This window comes from Hemitrygon akajei, chromosome 9, assembly GCF_048418815.1.
Source record: "Hemitrygon akajei chromosome 9, sHemAka1.3, whole genome shotgun sequence".
Classification (NCBI taxonomy): Eukaryota; Metazoa; Chordata; class Chondrichthyes; order Myliobatiformes; family Dasyatidae; genus Hemitrygon; species Hemitrygon akajei.
The window spans coordinates 128,818,271-128,845,855 of record NC_133132.1 but is presented as its reverse complement, the minus strand read 5'-3'; the positions used below and the strand labels follow the sequence as shown (position 1 = coordinate 128,845,855).

The 27,585-nt window shown below is 42.7% G+C and overlaps 1 protein-coding gene and 1 long non-coding RNA gene across 2 annotated transcripts in view; one reads left to right on the top strand and one right to left on the bottom strand.

Annotated features, from left to right (window-relative positions):
- LOC140733528 (uncharacterized) overlaps positions 1–2,810 on the bottom strand; it is a 50,707-nt gene extending 47,897 nt beyond the window's left edge. The window contains exon 1 of the long non-coding RNA XR_012100304.1: positions 2,753–2,810. This is a non-coding gene — a long non-coding RNA (uncharacterized lncRNA). The remainder of the gene's footprint in view (positions 1–2,752) is intronic.
- A 304-nt stretch (positions 2,811–3,114) lies between these two features.
- LOC140732681 (tudor domain-containing protein 6-like) lies at positions 3,115–27,445 on the top strand. The gene is made up of 5 exons (XM_073055366.1): positions 3,115–9,699; positions 18,516–18,590; positions 18,965–19,054; positions 19,246–19,263; positions 26,244–27,445. The coding sequence occupies exons 1-5, from the start codon at positions 3,135–3,137 to the stop codon at positions 26,540–26,542; spliced, it is 7,047 nt and encodes a 2,348-aa protein (XP_072911467.1). The 5' UTR covers positions 3,115–3,134; the 3' UTR covers positions 26,543–27,445.
- Positions 27,446–27,585: the final 140 nt, after the last annotated feature.

Below are 27,585 nucleotides of genomic sequence, written 5' to 3'. Positions count from 1 at the left end.
TCCTTGTGAGGCATCACTAATAACTTCTAGAGTCCAGTCTTTTATTTGTAGATGCTTTTCTGGAGTTTTTAAATATAATTTAAATTTTTATATCCTACTTTTAGTTAGTGCTGTATAACTTAGCACATCTGACATGGAAGTCACAAACTTTAGTTGATAAACAGAGAATCCTTTGATAAATGGTGCTAGTCAGACATCATCTGGGAAAGATGATGTTTGTTATAATATGTTTATACAGCTATTGGACTCAAAACTTGTGTTGGTTTTTAAATTCTTTAATACAATATGGGTTGGTGGGCAAATTCCTTCTTCCTGGAAATCAGCGGTGGTTATCCCTATATTGAAACGTGGTATGGATTAATCAGATCCTACTAGTTACAGACCTATTTCACTAACTTCACATGTATGCAAGATAATGGAACAAATGGTTATAGCAAGGCTTTCTTATTTTGTGGAAAGTAGTGGAGAATTATGCACTTTACACACTGTCTTTAAACTATCTGTATTCTGGATATTAGTAGGTCTGTTTTCTGTACTTTCTGCAGAGCGTCTGCATATGATATACCCATTTCCACCCCAACATGGTGCACTTCCATAGCCTTCTTATATACAGGACAGCCTGCATAAGCAATGTTCTCCTCCACAGTTGCTGCAATTTAGCTTGACACCTTCTCCACAATTACCACAACCATGTTCTCCACTACATCTACCACATCACTTTTTACCCTTACACACAGCTGCTACATGACCAAACTTCTGGCATTGAAAGCATCTATATGCAAACACATATAGACTTGAACCATATAACTCATAATCTAAATTAACCTTATCCAACAACTCTTTTCCATCAAATTTAATCAACACTGACAAGCTATTTGTTCTAACTACTTTTAAATATTTAACATCCACAACTTTTCCCCAGCTAAATTACTTTAACTTAGTCCATGCATGCATCTAAAGGCAGTCTGAGATTACTCCCCAAAGCCACTGTTGTACAAAATAATATAGAAACACAGAAAACCTACAGCACAACACAGGCCTTTCAGCCCACAAAGCTGTGCCAAACATGTCCGCACCTTAGAAATTACCTAGGGTTATCCATAGCCCTCTATTTTTCTAAGAACTGTCTATATTGGTATTATTTTCCTTCCTGCTAGTTTCTAACCCCCCCAAGATTTATCAGATTGCTATCTTTACAAAATGATAAGAGTGACCACCTCAAGGGTTCTGTACCCACAATATCTCCTAATGCTTTCCCCCCCCAAATCCTTGGTTAGTCTAATTGGATTGATACCAGAAACAGGTCCACATTCAAAACTCAATAAAAACTTACTCTCCCTTCCATCTTTTATTTAAATCCCATCTCCTGCCTTCATGGCTGAATGATAAGCCACTACAACCCTCAGTCAGCCACTTATTATTCCATTTCCCAGAAACCTGCCATTCGCCTTTCTCCATACAACTCCAATCATCCAATGCCACCTCCTGTTCGCAGCCTCCGTCTTCTCCCTCACTTCCTACTGCCTCGTTCTCTTCCTGAGAGAAATTTCCCAACAGCAGTTTCAGCCCTTTGCTCTAATCCCAATCAGCTTCACTGTGTCTTCAATACTTCCAGCCTCAACTCAAACCCACTGGTGAGGCTGACACATAAGCAAAACAAAAGTGGTCTTCTTCTTCTTTTGAGCTAATGGCGGCTCACACCTATCAGGAAAGTGCATTACCGCCACCTTTTGTAATAGAGAATGAAAGGAGCCACGATGGGGATCAGATCCTACCCCCCAAACCTGTTTTAATTAAAAAGTTCACCACAGCCCTAAATGACTTAATCATCCTTGCCTCTGGTGCCAGAACATCCTGCAAACTAGGCACCTGAGATCTACCCAATAACTGCCTAAACAGCTTCCTACATTCTAGCAAATATCTGTGGTGCACCTTGATCCCATGTTCTATCTCTAGGATATTACAAAAATCACACCACCCATTCCCAAGCTTGCAAAGTAGAGTGCAAACGCCATTAGTCTCTGCTTTATTTCATACATTACTGCACGTTGGTAAATTATTATTGTGTATATTATTATTGTGCACCTTTTAGCTAATATTATATTTAATATTAGTTCACATTATAATATTATTATTGGTAAGTGTGTTTTGAAATGTTGCTGTTGTACTTAACAAAATAATTTCCCACTCGGGATCAATAAAGCATTATTAAATCTTGAACAACACACACAAAATGCCGAAGGAACTCAGGACAGACAATATTATTAATTATCAGATTAAACAATATATTGGACTAATGACTCTATCTGGGAAAGGGCCCTGTTATCCACCGCAAACTCTGATTGGATTTCTTCACCCATTCTCACTCTAAACGACCAGCTAAACAAAAAAAGTCCAATAGCTAGGTGCAAAAGCCACCACTAGTAACAAGCTAACTGAGTTTAATCAAAAGCCCCTCCCTCTATAGCAAATCATAAACTTTTTCAATGTCCAAAAACGCTACTACTAATTCTTTTATAGTAAAAGCTTTCAGAATATTATTTCCCAGTATCATGGACATCATATGTAGGTCTACCTTTACGAAACCCAACATTGGCAGCGAATCAGTAACTGCCTCTTCTCCAAAACAAACGTCAGGCTATTATTATTATTTTATATAGGGTAAAGTGAGAGCAATAGGCCTGTCGGATGCCTCCCAGGTTTAACAATCGGCAGCACAAGGCATTCCTTCTTTCCGCAGATTAATACTAACCAACTCACGCAACTTCTTGAGAAGATCAGTCCCATGACAGGAGCGGGCCCAAGCCGCGCATGCGCAAACATCAAACGCCGGGAAAATACCGGCAGCCGGGGCATTCAACTAATTCGATTCTGAACAGCCTTCCACTGAATCGCTGGTGAAATACCACTTTCCACTCTGAAAACTTTCAAAATAAACAAACGCAGCGAAAGGCTAAAAGCTAGAACGTGATGAACAGTGTCTCTGTATCTGCTATTTTGGATTTCTCCCCCCCCCCCCGGCGGTTTCAGTGAGCGCGACCAACCGGCGCATGCGCAGAGATCGGTTAAAAAGGGCGGTTAAACGGCCCGTTCTTTTCTCATTGTCGACGCCCAAACCGTGGAACGCCATTCAAATGCCAACGGCCGCCCGCCCGCGGGCAATCAGCGCCGGCTATTTACGAGTACAAACGCCAGCGAGCCGGCATAGGAGAGCCGCGCAGCACGGGCAGCGGCTGCCTGCGATGGGGTCGACGGGCGGGCTGCCGCCTGCGGGCGTGTGCCTTGCGCTCCGGGTCACTCGAGTGGACCCACCCCGACCCAGCTCGGTACTGGTCAGGCTGTGGGGCCGTTTCCAGCAGCGCGAAAGGCAGCCCGAGTACCAGCGGATGCACACGGAGGTCCAGAGTTGGGCCAAGGCGGTGCGGCTGGGCGACGGTGCCGAGCGCGGAGTGCCCGCCCCTCCTCTGGAAGCCAACGAGCGCTGCTTAGCTGAGATCTGCGGCGAGTGGCACCGGGTCAGGGTGCTGAGCCGGGTGGACGACGACTATACCGTCTTCATGCTGGACGAAGGCCGGGCGCTGCCGGTCCGGGCCCGCAACCTGGACCGAGGTAAGAAGGAGTTTTTCCACTTGCCGCCCGAGGCGGTCTGCTGCATTTTGGCCAACTTGGTGCCGTCCAAAGACCCGGGAATCTTCACCCAGGAGGAGCAGAGGCAGCCACAACTACAGCCGCAGGACGGCGACGGGGAGGAGTCGCGGCTGCGAGCGTGCGAAGGGGTTATCGGCGGCGAGTGGGAGGAGGAGCGCGACGCGGGCGCCAGGCCCCGGGCGGGCAAGGCCTCCTCCTGGCCGCCTGGCGCGTTGTCCTTCTTCCGCGGCCTGCAAGGGCGTACGCTGGACGCGCAGGTAGAGGCGGTATTGCCCAACCGCTTGGTGCTGGTGGAGGTGGCGCGGGTGTCGAGGCAGCTGTGTGAGCTGGGCCTGGCGCGCACTATCGACGCCGCCTCCTTCCGCCTGCTGGTAGAGGTGTCCACGTCGCGGCCCAGCGCCGCGCTCCGCAAGGAGTGCCTCAGCCTGCTGCCCCCGCCTTCCACCGCCGCCCCCGGTCAGGCCCCGGGCGGGGTCGAGGCCCTGCAGCCTCCCGGCGAGGTGGACTACGGCCTCAACTACTTCTACCCGCTGCTGCAACTCGGCGAAACGGTGGCGGTGAGGGTCACCCACGTCCGTTACCCCGACCGCTTCTTCTGCCAGCTGAGGTGCCACTGCCCCGAGCTGGAGCGGCTGCAAGACAGCATGCACCGCTACTATGAGAGCGGGCGCGGAACCGAAGTGCCTCGCAAGCTGGGCACTCCATGCGCCACCAAGAGCACCGATGGCCGCTGGTACCGCGCTATCATCCAGCACACGCTGGCCGACGGTGTGTTGGAAGTTTTCTATGTTGATTATGGTGACCGTGAGGTGGTGCCGGCCCGAGCCGTACGCCGCCTCAGCCCCGGTTACTTCAAGATGCCCGTTGTCACCTACCCATTCGCTCTGCGCGACGTCTCGGACTACGGCCGCGGCTGGACCGTGCATCACGTCGAACTGCTCAAATCGCTGATCCTGCGTCAGGTGCTGCAGGCCAAGGTGGAGTTCTACAACGCAGTGGAAAACGTATACCTGGTCACCCTTTACCAGGAGGATGGCCCCACCATCAATGCAGCTTTTTGTGCCCAAGCAGAAAGACTTCTTTCTGGGTATTGCACCCAAGATAGGGGAATAGGAAATGGCTGCCAGAAACTGAATGCTCTGCAATGTGGCGGTGACTATCTCGCTGAGGACAAAAGGATAGGAGTCTCAAAAGTCAAAGAACGTATCTCTGTACTCAAGAATGCAAATCTGAAACTAAATGCATTTTATGATGCTCTGGTTGAATTTGTGAAAGATCCTTCAGAATTTTGGATTCGAACCATGGAAACAGCCCGTGAGTTTGAAAATCTAATGAATAGCATTGCCAAAAACTATGGACAATTAGGTCGAAATGAAGGGTTGATAAAAAAGCCTGAGCCTGGTTTATTATGTTGTGCTAAATTTAAGGCTGACAACTTATTTTACAGAGCTGTTATTACAGAGATTCTTGATGGTCAATTCAGGGTTTTCTTCATTGATTATGGAAATATGGAAGTCGTGAGTTGGCATGATGTTAAGGCCTTACTTCCAGAATATCGAAAACTTCCTGCCTTAGCAATTAAATGTTGCCTTGCTGACCTCTTTCCTAAAGAAGGAACTTGGAGTAGAGAAGCTGTTGACTATTTTGAAAAAACAGTGTTCGAAAAACATCTTGTAGTTCATGTCTTGGAGAAGGAGATGGATAAATATTTGATTGAACTGTTGGATGTGGAAGATGAAGGGGAACCTAGTATAAACAAGTTAATTTTTAAAGCAGGCTATGCTGATCACCAAGTCCATAGGATCTCGAACTTAAGTTCAAAGAATTTAGATGTATTGGGCCACTGGCACATTCCGTTTTCATCTGGAGAAATGTTTCCTATGTTTGGCGGAAACAAAATAGACAAATTTGAACAAAGCCCAGTGACTCCTGATGCAGCTGAGTCATTCACAGATTATGGTGATACAGCTGAATTGGAGTCAAGTGATTCTCTAATCTCACTGCTATCTGGCCAGGAAGAATTTGAAGGTAATGATAGAGCAGAAATAATTACAGAATCTCCTTATAAACAAGAATATCTTAAAGTGGGAAGTACAGTAGATGTACAAGTTTCTTTCATTGATGAGCCTGGTGACTTTTGGTGTCAGATGACTAAAAACACACATGAATTGAAGATGCTGATGAGTAAAATACAGGAATATTACAACACACATGATGATCAGTTTCAGCCTGATCAATCTGCTTGTATAGTAAAGTATCCCGAGGATGGCAGATGGTATAGAGCGTTAATACTGGGAAAAATGGTTTTAATGGAAGTGGATGTGTTGTATATTGATTATGGAAATAGAGAGAGAGTATCCATTAGTGATCTACGTGCAATAAGACCGGAGTTTCTCCTTCTCAAGGGTCAGGCATTTAGGTGCAGTCTGTATAACATAATTCAACCCATGGGTCCTGATCCATTCATGTGGAATGAAGATTCAATTGCTGCGTTCCATGAATTTATTGATAATGCTTTAAGCTTATACATGGAGCTGAAATGCACAGTGTATGCTTTGACTATTGTGGAAGATAAAGGACTCTGTAATATTGTGGATTTGAACACCCCATTCCAAAGTGCTTGTCAATTATTAATCGAGCGTGGCTTAGCCAAGTTTGTAGGATCACCTAGTATTCTTGCCCCTTCTGTAAGTCTTTACACTTACTATTATTCAACTCATGATGTGAAAATTGGTAGTGAAGAAGAGATGTATGTGAGTCATGTTGTAAATCCAACAAATTTCTACTGTCTTCTTGGTAGAAACCTGGGTATTCTAGATAAACTTACAGAGAAAGTTAATAAACTGTCTGTTAAGATGCAAGGCTATAATTTTACACATGGCATAGACCCTATCTGTCTTGCAAAATACACAGATAATCGGTGGTATCGTGCTTTAGCGTGGCCTGTACAAAACCGGATTCGGGTTTCATTCGTGGACTATGGGAACAAACTAGATGTTGATAAGAATGATTTGCTTCCTATACCCAACAGTGCAAAAGATGTTAAATTCTTACCCATGCAAGCAATTAAGTGTGGTTTATCAGACATACCAGTTGACTTGGCCCTTGATGTTATGTGGTTTAAAAAAGCTGTGATGGATAAACCTTTAAAAGCTGTAGTAGTTGCAAAGGAGACAGATGGAAAACTGATTGTTGAACTATATGATGGGAACATGCAAATTAATGCAAAAATTAAAGAACAGCTTTGCCTACAGGGTACTAATGAAACAAAAGTAAATGGAAATTCAGGAAGGCAAAAAAATAAGAGTGAAAAGTCAAGCTCTCATTTGGCAAAGAGTGATCATGAGGCTCTCAAAAGCTGCATAGTTGAAGATCAAAATGAAGACTGTGAAATTGAAAAGTTAACTGGATTTGTTTGCAAGCAGGGCAGATGGAAGAATAGGGCTGAAGTCACATCACAGACTGATGAAACAAGATTTAAAAAATGTATTGCCAACAAAATAGCTGCAATGCAGACAAAAGAATCTTCAGATATAGGGTCCAATGGAGAAATGGGGAAACATAAATTTGGAGGGTCTGTTGAAAGCACTAACTTAATTACAACATGGCCTAAGGTGATGCATGTTCCTCCATTACTGAATCCTGGATTTAAAAGTGGAGTATATGTTTCACACATTATCAGTCCATCTCATTTTTTTGTTCAGCTTTCCGAAAATGAAGATAGGATAAAAATAATGGAAAAAAAGTTGAATGAATGTGTTATAAATTGTAGAAACGTTGGAAGCTTTAAGATGGGAGATGTGTGTGCAGTGTTCCCTGAAGATGGCTCTCCATATAGAGCTATAATAACTGAAGCTCACAATGATATGTTTTCAGTGGAATATATAGATTATGGTAACACAGCAACTGTCGATGCCTCAAAAATCTTCCCTCTTCCAGTTGATTGCTTGGAAGTTCAGCGACTTAGCATACCTTGCTCTCTTACTGGATTTCAGAATGCAAATTTTAGAGAAAACAAAGTTATTCTATCTGAGTTTACAAAGAGAGCAAATAAAACACAGCTACAATGTGAATTTATCCAACAGTTTGGACAATTGTGGGAGATTCACCTCTATGACAACCAGGGATTGTTGGCTGATAGTTTGAAAGATTCTTTATATAAAAGTGAATTGCAATACTCTCAGCAATTAACTGAATGTCCTGTATTTGATGTAAGGCCTGCTTCAAAGTTCAAGGCATATGTTCTTTCAGTTAATTCTCCCCAGCAATTTTGGTGTCAGTTTAAGACAACAGAGGATGGTGTTTTTATTGAATCACTTGAAAGAAACAAATGTGAACATGAATGTCAATCAAAAAATGACTTGGCTGTCAAGGCTGGGAATCTATGTATGGTAAAAAGTAAAACTCACCATAACTGGGCTACTTGTGAAATAGTGCAAGTTCTTTCTGGAACTGTTGAAGTACTCTTTCTGAAGGAGGGCATTAAGGAAGTTGTGAAATATGAAGACCTAAGAGAAATAACACCTAAATTTGCATTGACTTATGAATGTAAATTGTATGGTTTGGTTCCAGTTGATGGGAATAGCTGGTCTGAACAAGCCACTGAACTCTTTAAAACTTCAGTTTTGCACAAAACTGTAACTGTGAAAGTAATCAGTGTGTCAGAGGATAATGTATTAGAAGTTGCTATATATGAGAACTTGGAAAATATCATGAGAAACAAATTAACTGCTTCAGGGCTAGGTGTTGAGAAATTGAATGAGAGTTTGCCTAACACAATCAACTTTGGACGTTATATCAGAAAAATGCCTTTAATGGGACAAGCTATTGAAGGATATATCACAGCAGTGGAAAGCCCTAGCTATTTCTGGTGCCAATATTCAATGCCTGAAATTCGGATGCTTTCTGAAAAGATGCGTGAAGTTGGAGTGTTTGGTATTACAGATAAAGAATTATTTTCCACCATCTCAATTGGTGACAGTTGTGCTTGTAAATATTCTGAAGATGACCTCTGGTACAGGGCTGAAGTAAAAAATATAAATGGCAACATGCTAACATTGCAATATGTCGACTATGGGAATGAAGATGATGTTGAACTAGAGCAAGTTAAAAGGATACCCAAGGAGCTGTTGAAGATTCCTACCCAGTGTTTTCCATGTTCCCTGTTTGGGTATGATTTGTCAAAAGGCTCCTGGAAAGATGGTGCAGTGGATGTACTTGTTGAATTTTCAAATCATTTGTTAAATATTTCTGTGATAGAAAATGAGCGTGGAAAAGGAAATGCTTCATTTTTATCACATGTCCAAGTCCAATATGCTGGTGGCATAATTAATGATGTTTTGAGAGACTTATGGATTCCTCATCATGGAAGCGATCAGGTATGTGACAATTCATTAAGTGCTGAGCTGTTAACTCCTGTGCAGTCAACTACTGGGATCCAGAATGACGAAGATAACTTCATGCGGCCTACACATTTGAAGGGATCAAATAAAGACAGCTCTATCATTTTTACACAAAATGAAAACGAGGAAAAAGTAAACTCTAAAATTCCACCTGTACACATAAAGGAGGGAGATTGCATAATTAATGTTCAGTGTATTGAGTTGTCTCCAGTAGTGGATAGTATGACCAATGGAATAGAAGTGCTACATACATCAAAGATGAGTGAACCTTTTGAGCAGTGTTCAGTTCTGGCTGAGGGCAATACTAAAAATGTCCATTTAAGCTCTACCAATGAAGTGTCTTCAGTACTGAATTGTGTGAATGGAAACACTTCAAACCAGCAACCTGAAGATGCAGATCTTAAGAAGCCACTGTCAGAAGAAGAACCAATCAAAGTGTGTGAAGATTTGCAGGGTTCAGTGCAGTCTATTGATCTGTATGAAGAGATTTTTAAATGCCACAGTGATCAGCCTCTTACTGAGGAGATTGGTGATGATTCTATGACCCGTATTCTCATATCTCATGATGATGATGAGGACTACTATGAAGATCAAAACTTGCCAGAAGCCCAAGTCAACAGCAATTTAATAGAGGACCAGTTTGTGACAGGTGGGTAAGAAAGCAGGACAATTTCAAAGTTTACTGTAGACTATAAAGCTTAGAAGTATGACTTTAAAACTTAAAAGTAATATGTGACTTTACTAAAATTCTGAAGGTGGCATTGGGAGTAATTCTACAGAGCAAAGCTGGAAATGTACGAATGAGAATTATTTGCATGTGTAGATAATCTTTACTCCTTTAGATCAAGGGTTCCCAACCTGGGGTCCACGAACCCCTCTGTTAATGGTGGAGGTCCATGGTATAAAAAAAGTTGGGAACCCCTGCTTTAGATGCTTTTGAAGCCGCCTCAAAATTGGGAAAGAGGTAGCAATTGAGTTTGCGGAGAAGGTTCGCGTATCTGAGGGAAAATATCGAATAATGTGAAGCCAGGTCAATAGGAAGGCTACAATGTGCCTAGACAGAAAATAAAGTGCTGTTTCTTTTTGGTATGGGCAATTATAATGGTGCAGAAAGCCAAAATGGGCCAGAGTGGGAATGGCATAGAGAATTAAGAGTGGTACTTTTCTTTATGCCCGAGTTATCCTGAAGTTGTAAGGAAAGATTCAATAGGTTAGAACTTCCTTCCCTAGAAGGAAGAAGATTGAGGGGAGATTTGATAGAGGTATACAAAATTGAGGGGTATAAATAGGGTAAATGCAAGCAGGCTTTTTCCACTGAGGTTTGTGAGACCACAACTGGAGGTACCCAGGTTTTATGAAAGTTTGTTTTGCGCTACTTCACTTTTATGGAAGACCTACATTAGTACCTGTTTTCGCTAACCGAAAGAATTCCGAAGAGGATCTTCACTTTCACAAAAAAAAGCGCCCACTTTAAACTGGTGTTTACCCCAAGAAAGACTACCATGACAGTGAAGCCTTGTGCGGGCAGGTGTGTGCATATGTGTGTATGTGCTGTTTTTTCTTCAAATCAGTTTTGGCTAAATCTTCCCATTCTGGTAGGTTAAATGGTTTGGGGTGGACTAGATAGGCCAAAGGGCCTAGGCTGTACATAAGGTGACTAATGATGTATAAAGTAGTGGTGGAGTTAATGGGTAGAAGTGTTGATCAGCCTTACTCCTTTGGGAAAGTAACTTTTTGAGTTTAATCCTGGTGTGTATGCTACTTAGCTTTCTCCCTGATGACCCATGAGTGAGGTCGGTGGGATCCTTCAAGAAGTTTCTTGCCCTTTCTGGGACTATTATTTAAACAAAAATGCAGTGTGTTGGGTTGGAAGAGCTGTAGGTTAACTAACTGCTGCATCGTCTGGAAGAACAGTTTGAGGAGGAAGGGAGGAGGTATAAAGATTGGTGTTACATTTTCAGTTGCATGGTGTAAGTGCCATAAGGACAGTAGTTGTGGCTCATGGACAAGGGAGTTACAGATAAACACAAGGAAATCTGCAAATGCTGGAAATTCAAACAACACACACAAAATGCTGGTAGAACACAGCAGGCTAAGCAGCATCTATAGGGAGAAGCGCTGTCGATGTTTCGGGCCGAGACCCTTTGTCAGGAATAACTGAAAGGAAAGATAGTAAGAGATTTGAAAGTAGTGGGGGGAGGGGGAAATGTGAAATGATAGGAGAAGACCGGAGGGGGTGGGATGAAGCTAAGAGCTGGAAAGGTGATTAGCTAAAGTGATACAGAGCTGGAGAAGGGAAAGGATCATGGGACGGGAGGCCTCAGGAGAAAGAAAGGGGGGGAAGCACCAGAGGGAGATGGAGAACAGGCAAACAACTAAATATGTCAGAGATGGGGTAAGAAGGGGAGGAGGGGCATTAACGGAAGTTAGAGAAGTCAATGTTCACATCTCTCATCCATGCTGGGTCTTTACCATTCCCTCTGACCTTCAACTCTCTGAGGCAGAGCGCTCTGTCCTCATTAAGGGCCTCACCTTTGTCCCCCTTCGCCCACACCTCAGTGAGTTCTGCGTACGCCATGACGCTGAACTATTCTTCCACTGGCTCAGTCTCCGAGCTTACTTCTTTGACAAGGACTCTCCTACACCCACCGATGACCCCTTCTCCCATCTCCAACCCTCCTCTTCATGGACACCCCGCTCTGGTCTTCTATCTGCTCTGGATCTCTTTATTGCTAATTGCCGACAGGACATCAATCGTCTTGAATTCACCACACCCTGTTCCAATTCCAACCTCACTCCTTCCGAACGCTCTGCTCTCTGCTCCCTCCGCACCAATCCCAACCTCACTATAAAACCTGCTGATAAGGGGGGAGCTGTTGTTGTCTGGCGTACTGACCTCTACCTGGCCGAGGCACAGCAACAACTCTCTGATACCTCCTCTTATTTACCCCTTGATCATGATCCCACTAAGGAGCATCAGGCCATTGTCTCCTATACCATCACCAACCTTATTAGCTCTGGGGATCTCCCATCCACTGCCACAAACCTCATAGTTCCCACACCCCGCACTTCCCGTTTCTACCTCCTACCCAAGATCCACAAACCTGCCTGTCCAGGTAGACCTATTGTCTCAGCTTGCTCCTGCCCCACTGAACTCATTTCTGCATACCTTGACACTGTCTTATCCCCCCTTGTTCAATCTCTTCTCACCTATGTTCGTGACACTTCTCATGCTTTGAATTTTTTCAATGATTTTAAGTTTCCTGGCCCCCTCCGTCTTATTTTCACCATGGACGTCCAGTCCCTATATACCTCCATCTTCCACCGAGATGGTCTCGAAGCTCTTCGGTTTTTTTTGGATTCCAGACCTAATCAAATCCCCTCTACCACCACTCTCCTCCGTCTAGCGGAATTAGTTCTTACTCTCAATAATTTCTCCTTTGGCTCCTCCCACTTCCTCCAAACCAAGGGTGTAGCCATGGGCACCCGTTTGGGTCCCAGTTATACCTGCCTTTTTGTCCATGTTCCAAGGCTATACCGGTATCCATCCCCCTCTTTTCCTTCGCTACATCGACGACTGCATTGGAGCTGCCTCTTGCACGAGTGCTGAGCTCGTTGACTTCATTAACTTTGCCTCCAACTTTCACCCTGGTCAATTTACCTGGTCTATTTCTGACACCTCCCTCCCCTTTCTTGATCTTTCTGTCTCCATCTCTGGAGACGGCCTATCTACTGATATCTACTATAAGCCTACAGACCCTCACAGCTACCTGGACTATTCCTCTTCCCACCCTGTCTCTTGCAAAAAGGCTATCACCTTCTCACAATTCCTCCGTCTCTGCCGCATCTGCTCTCAGGATGAGGCTTTTCTTTCCAGGACGAAGGAGATGTCTTCCTTTTTTAAACAAAGGGGCTTCCCTTCGTCCACCATCAACTCTGCTCTCAAATGTATCTCTCCCATTTCCAGCACATCTGCCCTCACCCCAACCACCCGCCACCCCACTCGGGATAGGATTCCCCTTGTCCTTACCTACCACCCCACCAGCCTCCAGGTCCAACGTATAATTCTTCGTAACTTCCGCCACCTCCAACGGGATCCCACTACCAAACACATTTTTCCCTCCCCCCACCCCCTTCTGCTTTTCACAGGGATCGCTCCCTACGCGACTCCCTTGTCCGCTCGTCCCCCCCATCCCTTCCCACTGATCTCCCTCCTGGCACTTATCCTTGTAAACGGAACAAGTGCTACACCTGACCTTACACTTCCTTCCTCACCACCATTCAGGGCCCCAGACAGTCCTTCCAGGTGAGGCGACACTTCACCTGTGAGTTGGCTGGTGTGGTATACTGCTCCCGGTGTGGCCTTTTATATATTGGTGAGACCCGACGCAGACTGGGAGACCGTTTCGCGGAACACCTACGCTCGGTCCGCCAGAAAAAGCAGGATCTCCCAGTGGCCACACATTTTAATTCCACGTCCCATTCTCATTCTGATATGTCTATCCATGGCCGCCTCTATTGTCAAAATGAATCCAAACTCAGGTTGGAGGAACAACACCTTATATACCAGCTGTGTAGCCTCCAACCTGATGGCATGAACATTGACTTCTCTAACTTCCGTTAATGCCCCTCCTCCCCTTCTTACCCCATCCCTGACATATTTAGTTGTTTGCCTGTTCTCCATCTCCCTCTGGTGCTCCCCCCCCCCCCTTTCTGTTTCTCCTGAGGCCTCCCGTCCCATGATCCTTTCCCTTCTCCAGCTCTGTATCACTTTCGCCAATCACCTTTCCAGCTCTTAGCTTCATCCCACCCCCTCCGGTCTTCTCCTATCATTTTGCATTTCCCCCTCCCCCCTCTACTTTCAAATCTCTTACTATCTTTTCTTTCGGTTAGTCCTGACGAAGGGTCTCAGCCCGAAACGACGACAGCACTTCTCCCTATAGATGCTGCCTAGCCTGCTGTGTTCTACCAGCATTTTGTATGTGTTGATTGAGTTACAAATAAAAGTGCCTTTTGAAATGCTGAAAGGGAATTGGAAGATGTGACTGAAAGCTGGTGGAAAATTGAATTCTGTAATTAGATGATCTCTAAAACTTATCTGTGAGGCAATCCTGATTGTCTTGGTAATAAAATCTAGGATGCAGAGCTGGGCTGAGAAGTAGCTATTGGAGTTCAATCTAGAAAAATGAAGTGATACATTTTGGAAGGCCAAACTTGAAGACAATACAGGGTTAAGGGCAGGATTTTTAATTGTAGGAACAAAGGAGTCTTGGGGCTCACATTTAATAGATCCCTCAAAGCTGTCGCACAAGTTGGTAGGTTGATTAAGAAGTTGTATGGTGTGTTAGCCTTCATTAGTCAGGGAATTGAGTTTGACCACGAGATGATGTTGCAGCTCTAGAAACATTGAAAACCTACAGCACAATACAGGCCCTTCAGCCCACAAAGCTGTGCCGAACATGTCCTTACTATAGAAATTACCTAGGGTTACCCATAGCCCTCTATTTTTCTAGCTCCATGTACCTATCCAGGAGTCTCTTAAAAGACCCTATTGTATCCGCCTCCAGCATCATCGCTGGTAGCCCATTCCACGCACTCACTACCCTGCCTATAACAACAACTTACCCCTGACATCTCTGTACCTACTTCCAAGCACCTTTAAAAATGTGTTGTCTCGTGTTAGCCATTTCAGCCCTGGAAAAAAGCCTCTTTGACTATACACACGATCAATGCTTCTTACCTTATACACCTCTCATCCCCTGTCGCTCCAATGAAAAAAGGCAGAGTTCACTCAACCTATTCTCATACGACATGCTTCCCAATCCAGGTAACATCCTAGTAAATCTCATCTGCACCCTTTCTATGGCTTCTACATCCTTCCTGTAGTGAGGTGACCAGAACTGAGGACAGTACTCCAAGTGGGATCTGACCAGCGTCCTATATAGCTGCAACATTACCTCTCAGCTCCTAAACTCAATCCCATGATCGATAAAGGCCAATGCTCTGTATGCTACCTTAACCACAAAGTTAACCTACACAGTAGCTTTGAGTGTCCTACTAACTTGGACTCCAAGATCCTTCTGATCCTCCACACTGCCAAGATTCTTACCATTACTATTCTGCCATCATATTTGACCTACCAGAATGAACCACCTCACACTTATCTGGGTTGAACTCCATCTGCCGCCACTTGGCCCAGTTTCATATCCTATCACTATCCTGCTGTAACCTCTTACTGCCCTCCACACTATCCACAACATCTCCAGCCTTTGTCATCAGCAAATTTACTAACCTATCCCTGCACTTCCTCATCCAGGTCATTTATGAAAATCACGAAGAGTAAGGGTCCCAGAACAGATCCCTGGGGCACCCCACTGGTGACCGACCTCCATGAAGAATATGACATGTCTACAACCACTCTTTGCCTTCTGTGGGCAAGCCAGTTCTGGATGTAGAGCTCTGTTAGCTCTGGTTAGACCTCACTTGGTGTATTGTTCAATTCTGGTCAACTCATTGCATGAAGGATCTGAAAATTTTAGAAAGAGTACAGTGGTGATTAACCAGGATGCTGCCCTCATCAGAGCGTGTGATTTGAGCAAAGTTGAGTGAGCTATGATTTTCTGTTCAAATGAAGGTGAATGAGAGGTGGTTTAATAAAGGTGTACAAGATGATAAAAGGTATAGTGGTCAGTCTGAGACTTCTCTGGGTAGAGATGGCTATTATGAGGGTGGGCCTAATTGGAGGAATGTATAGGGTTGGTGGGGGGGAATATCACTGTGTAACTATTTTAGTGCGTGGAATATGCCGAGGTGATGTTATAAACAGACACATTGGGACATTGAAGGGAATCTTAGATGGACATGTGTGGGAGGGAAGGATTAGATAGATCATGGCGTAGATAAAAAGTTGACATAAAATTGTGATTTGAAGGGACTGTACTGCACTGTTCTACGAATGTTGATTATAGTTTAGAATTTTATATTCAGTACACAGAGCTTTCACGAAAAGGTAGGTGATATTGCTAATACTAACATTTTAAAATTAGGCCAAAGACATATTATCAGGAATTAGGTCAGTCAGAGTTCAGGATTGTTGGTTTCCTAATCAGTTAAGTCATCTATTTAGGAATTCTTGGGAGACTGATTTTCAAAGTTCTATGTAATCAAGAAATCCTGACATTTCTCAATTTCTTTTCTTAATCCCACCCACTATTTTGAAAAACATTGAGGCCATGGTATTTTGGGTTCTACCATAGTAGAAATCTCCCCAATTGTACAAGTCACTATCAATTGCTGTGTTGATTGTGATAATGGTAACAATTACCTTTAAAGTTAAACATGCAGTTTTTGTTCAATTGAATTAATATTTGATTTGTGTCAATCATTTGATCTGATGTTAACAGATGTCAAAACACTTAGTTTTTGCTTTTTATCTCATTGCCATATAAGCCCTGTTGTCTTTAAATAGCACCGTCTTCTGTTTTCATCGAAACATAGAAAAACTACAGCACAGGCCAGGCCCTTTGGCCTACAATGCTGTGCTGAACATGCACAGGCAGTCCCTGGGTTACGAACGAGTTCCTGAGTCCGTCTTTAAGTCAGATTTGTACGTAAGTCGGAACAAGTACATCCGGTATTATTTAGCGTTAGTCAAACGTTTGCCTTAGTATATAGTATAGTTTACCTTTCTATAAATATAAAACACTTAAGAAATGTACTTTGTATGTATTCCAATAATTAAGCTACTGTGTTGCTTAGTAATAATTGTAGCTTTCATCGGGGCAGGGCCTTTCACATGCTCCATTATTCTCACTTTATCCTTTAAAATTGTTCTGATCGTTGACCGACTGTAGCCTAACACTTTTCCAATGACCGGTGATGTTTCACCTCTTTCCAGACGCTTAATTATTTCCACTTTATTTTCAATCGTGATCGCTTCCTGTCAACGGAACAGAAACACTGCAGGCGTCGGGTCCCGACCTTCACCGGCTCCCGAGGTCTGCTGGGTCCTAAGGACCACCGCACTAAAGTCCACCACAGTGAGACAGGTTAAATGGGACAAGTGGGGGCTGTGCTGGATTTGGGTATTTGATCTTCCACAATATTCCGCATGAGAACTTAAACTGGAGGTGGCAGTGTTTTTTACGAGGTCGAGTTGCGAGCTCAACATCAACCTAGCACGGATGGTACGGGAGTCACTGGATCAACATCAACCCGGCACGGGAGTGGTTTGTCGCTGGATCGAACTCAGGAACCTCTGTTCTCGAGCCTGTTCTCTGTTCTCTGATCTCACTGCGCCACCAGCTGACTGGAACGGGGGGGGGGGGGGGGGGGGTTCAGGGTGAATCTTGATAAGAAAAATTTAAGCCAAATACAAAGTTACACACTCAACACTGTGTCAACGGCAATGAGTTAAAATGGCGGATGGTGTTGCGATCAGACTTAAAATGGCGGATGATGTTCTCCTTCCTTGGTTTGTAAGTACGAGTCGTCCGTAAGTAGGATGTTTGTAACTCGGGGACTACCTGTACTTCAGAAATTCGTAACTCGGGGACTACCTGTACTTCAGAAACTACCTTGAGTTACCCGTAGCCCTTTATTTTTCTAAGCTCCATGTACCTATCCATAAGTCTCTTAAAAGACTCTATTGTATCTGCCTCCACCGCCATCGCCGGCAGCCCATTCCATGCACTCACCACACTGTTTTTTAAAAAAAAAAAAAAAAAATTAACACTGACATCTCCTGTGTTACCTGCCTCCAAGCACCTTAAAACTGTGCCCTTTTGTGATAGCCATTTCCACCCTGGGAAAAAGCCTCTGACTATCTACATGATCAATGCTTCATCATCTTTACCTTATCCAGTTTTTTTTTGTTTCTGTAACTTGGTTTCCTTGAAATTTCTAGTTGTCTGTATTGAATTATCAACCTGAAGTGTGTGGAGTTTGAAGATCTGAACCCATGCTAGTGAGGTTCAAGTTGTCAAACTTGGTATGACTTTACACAAATGGATTACTGAATTGAAAATACCTGACGGGCTGCATCACTGCCTGGTGTGGGAACTGTACCTCCCTTAATCACAGGATTCTGCGGAGAGTGGTGTGGACAGCCCAACACATCTGTAGTTGTGAACTTCCCATGATTCAGGACATTCACAAAGACAGGTATGTAAAAAGGGCCTGAAGGATCATTGGGGACCCACGTCACCCCAACCACGATCTATTGCAGCTGCTACTATCTTGGAAATGGTACTGCAGCATAAAAGCCAGGACCAAAAGGCTCTGGGACAGCTTCTTCCACCAGGCCATCATTCTGATTAACCCATGCTGAATTGAGGGTATTCTATGTTACATTAAGTGTTTATTGTAAATACTATGATTGCACATTTAGATGGAGATGTAATGTGAAGATTTTTACTTGTATGTGAAGGATGTAAGAAATAGTTCAATTATTTTTCATTTTAACAGACATTAGGATGAATATCTGCTTGGAAGAAGAAAGCAAAATTCTATCTGGTGAAAGTCTTGAAGTGATGAATGAAGGTATATAACTTCATGACATCCTGTGGAAAACTGGAAGTTTAAGATATGACAGTTTAAAATAAAGTACAAGTCAGATCTGGTAAAAGCATGAATAAATTGCTTTATATTTACTGAATCAGATTAATTGTTAAGAGATCATTGTTAGGATTTTAGACTTATAACAGTAATGGATCTGGGCAGTTTGTTCTGTTGACGACAACATTGCAGATATTTTGCACTGCAGTTGATTTTTAAGCTTGTGTTTACACCACAGTTGTATTTTGGGCGTGCAGAATTTATTGTAAAGTTGGTAGAATTTATTTAAACATTCTCAAGGATCTATTCATGTTGTAGAGTACATGGGTACTTGTTCACATGGTGCTTTTTTTTTGCAGGAAAACACAAAGATTTTGAAAAAAATGAGAACAAAAGTATTCTGTTAGATGATCCATTATCTGCAACAGGTGACAGCAACACAGTACAAGGTATGAAACATTTCTTGTATGTATTGTAATGAAATGTAACTTGTGATTGTACTGTATGTATATTTTGGTAAATTATAAGTCGTGATCTTATTTGAAAATTGTTTTTAAATATTAAGGAATTTTTAAGCATTTTTCCATTCCAGCTTTCATTATATCTTAATCTTATAAATTTTTTCCAAATATCGCAAAAGAGACCTTTGGCAGAGAAGGTAGGAAACTTGATCTTATTCTGATGTGATATTTGAGATAGCTGTTGAAATTGGGAAATGACTTGGTGCGATAATTGTATCCATTCTGCCTGAATTTGGCAGTACTTCTGTTCAGGAAAGGTCTGTATGGTTAATTTCATTCTTCACATTTTCTCAAAGAAATTGATCTTGGCTGTATCCATAACCAGTGTTGATCTTGTGTTAGAAGATTAATAATTCAGTTATCTACAAAAATGCTGATTTAAAAAAAGCTGTTTCAACGTTGTTTCAGTATTTCTGGTAGAGACAAGGATATTTCAATTCCATTTGTGTTGGCATTGGCTTTGGCATTAATTTGGTTTAAAAACCCACCAAGCTGTATTCTCCCATATCTTTTTGTTGTAAAAACATAGAAAACCTACAGCACAATACAGGCCCTTTGACCCACAAAGCTGTGCGTAATATGTCCTTACTATATAAATTACCTAGGGTTATCCATAGCCCTCTATTTCTCTAAGCTCTGTGTACCTGTCCAGGAGATTCTTAAAAGACCCTATCATATCTGCTTCCACCACCACTGCCGACAGCCCATTCCACGCACTCACAACTCTTTTTTTTAAAAGACTTAACCCTGACATCTCTTCTGTACTTACTTCCAGGCACCTTAAAAATGTGCCCTCTCGTGTTAGCCACTTCAGCCCTGGAGGGGGTGGGGGGGAGCCTCTGACTATCCACACAATGAATGCCTCTCATGATCTTGTACACCTCTATCTGGTCACCTCATCCTCTGTTGCTCCAAGGAGAAAAGACCAAGTCCACTCAACCTATTCTCATAAGGTATGCTTCCCAATGCAGGCTACATCCTCGTGAATCTCCTCTGCACCCTTTCTATTGTTTCCATGTCCTTCCTGTAGTGAGGTGACCAGAACTGAGTACAGTACTCCCAAGTGGGGTCTGACCAGGGTCCTGTATAGCTGCAACATTAACTCTTGGCTTCTAAACTCAATCCCACGATTGATAAAGGCTAATGCACTGCTGCCTTAACCATAGAGTCAACCTGCGTAGTAGCTTTGAGTGTTCAATGGACTCAGACCCCAAGATCCCTCTGATCCTCCACACTGCCAAGTGTCTTGCCATTAATACTATATTCTTACTCGTATTTATCCCAGCAAAATGAATCACCTCACACTTATCTGGGTTGAACTCCATCTGCCACTTCTCAGCCCAGTTTTGCATCCTATTGATGTCCTGCTGTAACCTCTGACAAACCTCCACACTAGCCACAACACTCCGACCTTCGTGTCGTCAGCAAATTTACTAACCCATCCCTGTACTTCCTCATCCAGTCATTTATAAAAATCACAAAGAGTAAGGGTTGCAGAATAGATCCCTGAGGCACACCACTGGTCACTGCCCTCCATGCAGAATATGACCATCTACACCCACTCTTTGCCTTTTGGATCCACAAAGCAAGCTAATTCTAGATCCACAAAGCAATGTCCCCTTGGATCCCATGCCTCCTTACTTTCTTAATAAGCCTTGCATGATGGGGTATCTTATCAAATGTCTTGCTGAAATCCATATACACTAAATCTACTGCTCATCAATATGTTTAGTCACATCCTCAAAAAATTCAATCAGGCTCCCAAGGCACGACCTGCCTTTGACAAAGCTGTGCTGACTATTCCTAATGATATTATGCTTGTCCGAATGATCATAAATCCTGCTTCTCAGGATCTTTTCCTTTAACTTAACAACCACTGAAGTAAGACTCACTGGTCTGTAATGTCCTGGGCTATCTCTGCTCCCTTTCTTGAATAAGGGAACAACATCTGCAGCCCTCCAATCCTCTAGAATAGTGGTCACCAACCTTTTTAAGCCCAAGATCCCCTATCTCGGCCTTAGTTCAAGGCAAGATCGACCCCAGAGCAATTAGTTACACGCATGCGCACTAGGGCAGAAAAGACCGGAAGTAAAACCCTGCAACCCGGAAATAGAAATAATGTATGAACACCAGGGTCCCCACCCTTTTACGCACTGCGGACTGGTTTAATATTGACAATATTCTTGCAGACTGGCCAATGGGATGGGGGGGTGTTAAACATGACAGGAATACAGCGATACTCGAAGCAGGTTCCTTATGTCCAGTCTATTCCGCAATTTCGTGGCACTTGGCATTTAGCTTCTGTCCCGTGTTGCTCACAAAACTCAACACTTTTGTCTTTAAGTGTGGGGTGCTTGGACTCGAGGTACTGAAGCCGTTTTGAGGGCTTCATTGCCTCGGACAGCCTCCCGCCTGCCAGACGCCTTGGCCAGGTGCGGTTGGTCATGGGTCGGGTGAAAGGACAAGGTCAGGGCAGGTGGTCCCCATACCGGGGGTGGGGGGTGGCGGTCACAATCCGAAGAGAGCGAGCGAGGACTGTAACGGAGCGGGGCCCCCCCCCCCCCCATAGGATCTATCGGCCAACAGAAGTTTGTTTCAATAGATTGCAGCGAGGTAACTGCTCTGATGCTTATGAAACGGTGAGCCTGAATTAGGTCGTCTGCGAATCTTTTAGCACTGGGTTCCCCACAAACATTCAGTGTGCTGAACAGGTTTAGAGGCAGCGCTCCAGGCCAGTAGCAACCAGCTTCCCGAGGCCAACCAGTGATCCCCGGCATGAGGGTATCACTGCGTTTAGGCGACTGATGACCTCGCGTGGGTTCAAGTTCAACAGTGGCCATGACAGGGAGTGAGGAAGGGTGCAGCTGACTCATGTTGTTTCCTCCTGGCCTGGTGGTTGGGGACCACTGAAGTACACTGTGTAGGGTGGGGGAGCTAGACACATGCGCACTGGGCAGAAAGAACGGAACTAAAACTGAGCAACCCAGAAACAATCTCTCAACAGTATTTGTGTTTTTATTTTTTTATTTTTTTCGGGATCTACTGGGAAAGTCTCAAAGATCGACGGGTTGGCGACCACTACTCTAGAACCTATCTGTCCCCATTGATGATGCAAAAATTATTGCTAGAGGCTCCCACAGTAGCCTGGGGAATATCTCATCCGGACCTGGTGACTTATCCAACTTGAAGCTTTCCAAAAGCTCCAGCACATCCTCTTTCTTAATATCTATGTGTTCAAGCTTTTTAGTACACTACAATTGCCAAGATTCTTTTCTGTAGTGAGTACTGAAACAAAGTATTCATTAAGTACCTCAGCTATCTCCTCTGGTTCCATACACACTTTTCCACTGTCACACTTGATTGTTCCTATTCTCTCTTGTCCTCTTGCTCTTCACATACTTGTACAATGCCTTAGGGTTTTCCTTAATCTTGTCCACCAAGGCCTTCTCATGGCTCCTTCTGGCTCTTCTAATTTCTTTCTTAAGCTCCTTCCTGCTAGCCTTATAATCTTCTAGATCTCTATTATTACCTAGTTTTTTGAACCTTTTGTTAGCTTTTCTTCTTGACTAGATTTACAATAGCCTTTGTACGCCAAGGTTCCTGTACCCTACCATCCTTTTCCTGTCTCATTGGAACATACCTATGCAGAACCCCATGCAAATATCCCCTGAACATTTGCCACATTTCTGCCTTACATTTCCCTGAGAACATCTCTTCCCAATTTATGCTTCCAAGTTCCTGCCTGATAGCCTTATATTTCCCCTTACTCCATTTAAACACTTCCCTAACTTGTCTTTTTCTATCTCTCTCCAGTGCTATGGTAAGGGAGATAGAATTGTGATAATTATTTCCAAAATGCTCTCCCACTGAGAGATCTGACACCTGACCAGGTTATCTCCCAATACCAGATCAAGTACAGCCTCTCTTCTTATAGGCTTATCTACATATTGTGTCAAGAAACTTTACTGGACACACCTAACAAGCTCCACGCCATCTAAAACCCCTTGCTCTCGGGAGATGCCAATCAATATTTGGGAAGTTAAAATCTCCCATCAAGACAACCCTGTTATTATTACACCCTTCCAGAATCTGTCTCCCTATCTGCTCAATGTTCCTGTTACTATTGGGTGGTCCATTTTATTTTAAAAAAAACACCCAGTAGAGTTATTGACCCCTTCCTGTTCCTAACTTCCACCCACAGAGACTCTGTAGACAATCCCTCCATGACTTCCTCCTTTTCTGCAGCTGTGACACCATCTCTGATCATCAGTGGCATGCTCCCACTTCTGCCTCCCTCCCTGTTCTTTCTGAAACATCTATAGCTTGGCACTCTAAGTAACCATTCCTGCCCCTGAGCTATCCAAGTCTCTGTAACGGCCACAACATCAGAGCTCCAAGTACTGATCCACACTCTTAGCTCACCCTCTGTTTATAATACTCCTTGCATTAAAATCGGTCTGAGCGCATCCCTTCTCTATTACCTGCCTATCCTCCCTCTCGCACTGTCTACAGGCTTTCTCTAATTGTGAGCCTACTGCCTCTTCCTCAGTCTCTTCAGTTCGGTTCCCACCCCCCAGCAATTCTAGTTTAAAGTTTCCCCTATAGCTGTAGGTAGTAATCCTGAGATTACTACCTTTGAGGTCCTGCTTCTCAGCTTCCTTCTGAACCTATGTTGTTGGTTACATCTGCCAAATTAATGGAACTGTATTGGATTTGTGTATCTAAATTTGCCTTCAAGTGTAAAAGGTCCAAGCAGCTTGGCTTGCACCTGGGTAGTGTCCATTGCAGTCTTGAAATAAGACTTTGGTATTGACTGGGACGTAAGTGGAGTACCTGTAAAGTATTTCCGAAGTAAACGAAAGTTGTGGTGGAGCTTTGCCTCTCGGTAGTTGAGGTTTTATTTATATTTCCTTGAGGTAGAAGGGCATATTTGCCCATTGATTCTATGCCACACTCTTGTTTCTCCACCTGCCCCCCATCCCTCCAGTGGCCTATTATTTCATAGTGGTCACACTGACTCATTTTACACATCATCAAGTGAAAGACTTCACATAAATAGCACTGGAGGTTAAGATTATGTGAGTTGCAGGTGTGATGCATGAACTTCATTGGTTGAACTGCTCTGCTGTCCTTTCTAACACTTTAAGGATAAAAGTGAATTTAAAAATACATTTTTTCAAAGTTTTAATTAGCATCATAGATTTATAAAACACAAAATTGCGATTTTCTCCTCCAGGAACTTCTATCATATACTAGATTTGGCTATTGTTGAATTGCAACAACAAAATGTAGGGAATTCGGACATATCCAGATATGCTGCTGAATTTCAAATGGAAACCAGTGAAGGAGTAAGCACTTATTGCCAGCTTGTTGGAAGTTTAGTTTTGCCTCATGTAAATTTAGGATTAAAAAGTATGGTTGAATGCTAGCTTCTTTTTGAAACTGACTGATTGGTAGTCACAGCTAGATAAGATTGGTCTTATTGGTCTGGTTGAGTAGCTGCAAAGCAAAAGCTACAATGTTCTGGAAGGACTGGTATGAAATTGACTGGATATGTATGATGTAATGAATTGCAAGTCTTAGCTAAGTATTTTGGAGAAATTGAAGCTTTGTTGGATGTGTTTCTAGAATTGTACTATTGAATCATGACCTTGATTTAATGACGTTGAAGCATTTGATACTTCGAACATTCACTTTGAGCTGCATTTCAAATTGATTATAATTCTTGGTTAATTATTACTAAAAACTTACTAAAACAAGATAGAATCATAGCGCAATAAAGCTGACAAGTAGCCTAACTGAGATAGTCCCTGAACCTTTTCTATCCATGTAATTGTTTTTAAAATGTAGTTGTATCTGGATCTACCACTTCCTCTGGTAGTTTGATTGATATAATCATCACCCTCTACAGGGTTTCCCAGCCTGAGGTCCACAGGCCCCTCAGTTAATGGTAGGGGTCTATGGCATAAAAAAGGGTTGGGAACCCCTTCTCTAAAAGAACTTTACTCTTGGATTCTCTTAAGTTTTTCACCTTTCCCTTTGAACCTATTGCAAAAGTTTTGAGCTCCCCAACCCAAGGAAAGATGCTTTGGATAATTGCCCTATCTAGGCCCCTCATAATTTTATGAACCTAAGGTCATCCCTCAGCATCTCGCACTTATTTAGAGTTTCTGAATAACCTCAACCTTATAGGCCCAGTAACAACATAATCATTTTAGCACACTGTAGTACTGAATGAGTTGGACTGAAGGTCTTGTTTCCTTGTTTTATTGTGCTATGGTTCTGCCTTTGTAGTAATTAACAGAGAACAGTCCCCAAGGCCCTACCATTCACTGAAAGTCCAACACTGATTTGTCTTACCAAATACAGCATCACTCACCTTTTGGTGCTTTCCATTATGAACTCTTGTTCCCTTTATTACTTCCTGCCATAAGGGACCCAGAGTCTTTACCAAAGCAGTGATTCACTTGCACTTCCACTCTGGAGCACTGCATGGGTTTCTGCTCTTTAAAAGCTTGCAGTGTATGTTGTATGGTGTGTAGGAGTGATTTGGAGCTTCCTGTTGTCTGTCACTTAAACTTTCCATTTCACTCTCATTGTGGCCTCCGGATTTGTTTACAATAAGGCTGAATTATAGTTTTAAGGGGCAACACCATCTTCCATATGGTTGTATTGCAGTATAATGGGCTCAGTAATAATTGCACAACATCAGTTAATTTTCTATTGTCTGTTTTAGAATGGGGCATTTTAGTATGGTATTATCTCAGCTTTCCTCTGTCCCTTGTTAGTGCATTTTGCAATTTTGTAACTTTTCTATTCCTTGCTTTTCTCCCCCTCTCTGCTTACATTTCATAGTGTTTGCTTTTTTCTGTTTTGTAACTCCCCTGTCGACCAGCAGACCTCTGTAACCGCTCCACAGCATCCCTGGCCTCAAATTTTCAGAGATTGTCTTATCCGTGTCCCTCCAACTTCTCTAGCTTGCAATAATTTGGTTTGTCTTTTCCAGTTCTGATGGACATTAACCATCCACTCCACAAATACTGCCTGATTTGCTGATTATTAATTTTGTTGAAAGAAGGTTCTGTTCTACTGCTAATGCCTTGTTTTTTGAACTTAGAATCATCTTCATTGATGCTTCGGCCTGAATCCGAATTTTCTCACCATTTGCATCAATATGAGAATGAACATCAGGACACTAAGTCAAGCTCCTCTAATTACAGTACTTCTGTCTCTGAGAAAGAAATGGTTGTCTCTGAAGTTAATTGTGAGAAAAGTGATGGTCAAACTGTGCCTTCTAGCACTGTCATTGAACTGGATGAGGAACAATTGATCCATGGCACCAGTACTGAAGTTACAGATGTTGTGTTTTCTTCTACTAAATCGGATGTTGCATTGCTTGAGCACTTTGAAGATTAAAAACCCAGACTTGGATAGATTCCTTTTGCTACACACTTAGCATCAGAAAATAAGTTTGAGAATTCGCCTGACACAAATTTAGAAGCTAATGTCTGCATCACAGTAGAAGGCAAATCTGTGGATTTACTCCTTTAATGGTTATCAGTCTTGAAGGAAGATGCAAACATAAATAGTGATTCCTGCTTCTGAAGTTTTTGTTAAAATACTACAGCTACAATACTGGTAAATAAGTAGTATTTTTCATTTACTCCCTGGTATGGCTCTACTTATAAAAAGTAAATTTAAAGGATGCTGTAGTCTAATGAAACAAAATACTGCTCTGGTACTTTTTGACAGTTGATCAGAAAACTAGAAAAGAGATTAATCTATTTCATCCTATGGAATGTTTAAGTTTGGGATTCAAACATGCATTCAGTTCAGTTGATGCAGCAGTTTTTTTTACTTCTCATGAAAATGCTTCAGTTGTGAGTAAGGGAAAGAGCAAGAGACTTAGTGATGGGTATATAGCCTGTTGTGTGCAATTTTTTGGTTACTGCTGGTACCAGTCTGTTGGAAAAATAGCACATTTCATCTATAGTGATGAACAGAAACTTAGTTATTAAAAATAATTTATAAAGCAGATATTGAATACAGAATATCTTGCCAAAACCTGATCAGTATTCAAGAATGTCAATGCCTTTAAATTGTTTCTGTATGTATACTACAGCCAAGAAAAGTAATTACCCAGAGTTTCTGGAAAAAATCCTTTTTAGAAATTCTAAATGATGGATTATAATGCAAGTCAACTTCAGACTAAAATCTAAAAGGATGTTTGCAACACTCAGCATCAAAATACCTGTACACTGCATGTTTTTAAAAATGTGTTCAATTAAAGTGACAAATAAAGCTTATTTATCAATGCTTGAGGACTAATGAAAGTTAAACTGCAGTGTTGTACCAAAGAAGTTGTTTCAGGTATTTTTATTCTGGAACTAAAATGATCAATTTCCTTGCAAACAAAACTGTTTGATTATTCCTTATTTGACAAATACACCCTTAATTTC

Bases quoted from the DNA above. Each gene is read 5' to 3' on its own strand.
- LOC140732681 (XM_073055366.1), top strand. From the start codon at position 3,135: ATGCCAACGGCCGCCCGCCCGCGGGCAATCAGCGCCGGCTATTTACGA. The intron at 9,700-18,515 runs GTGGGTAAGAAA...TCATTTTAACAG, and splicing joins AGAGGACCAGTTTGTGACAG to ACATTAGGATGAATATCTGC. The intron at 18,591-18,964 runs GTATATAACTTC...TTTTTTTTGCAG, and splicing joins TCTTGAAGTGATGAATGAAG to GAAAACACAAAGATTTTGAA.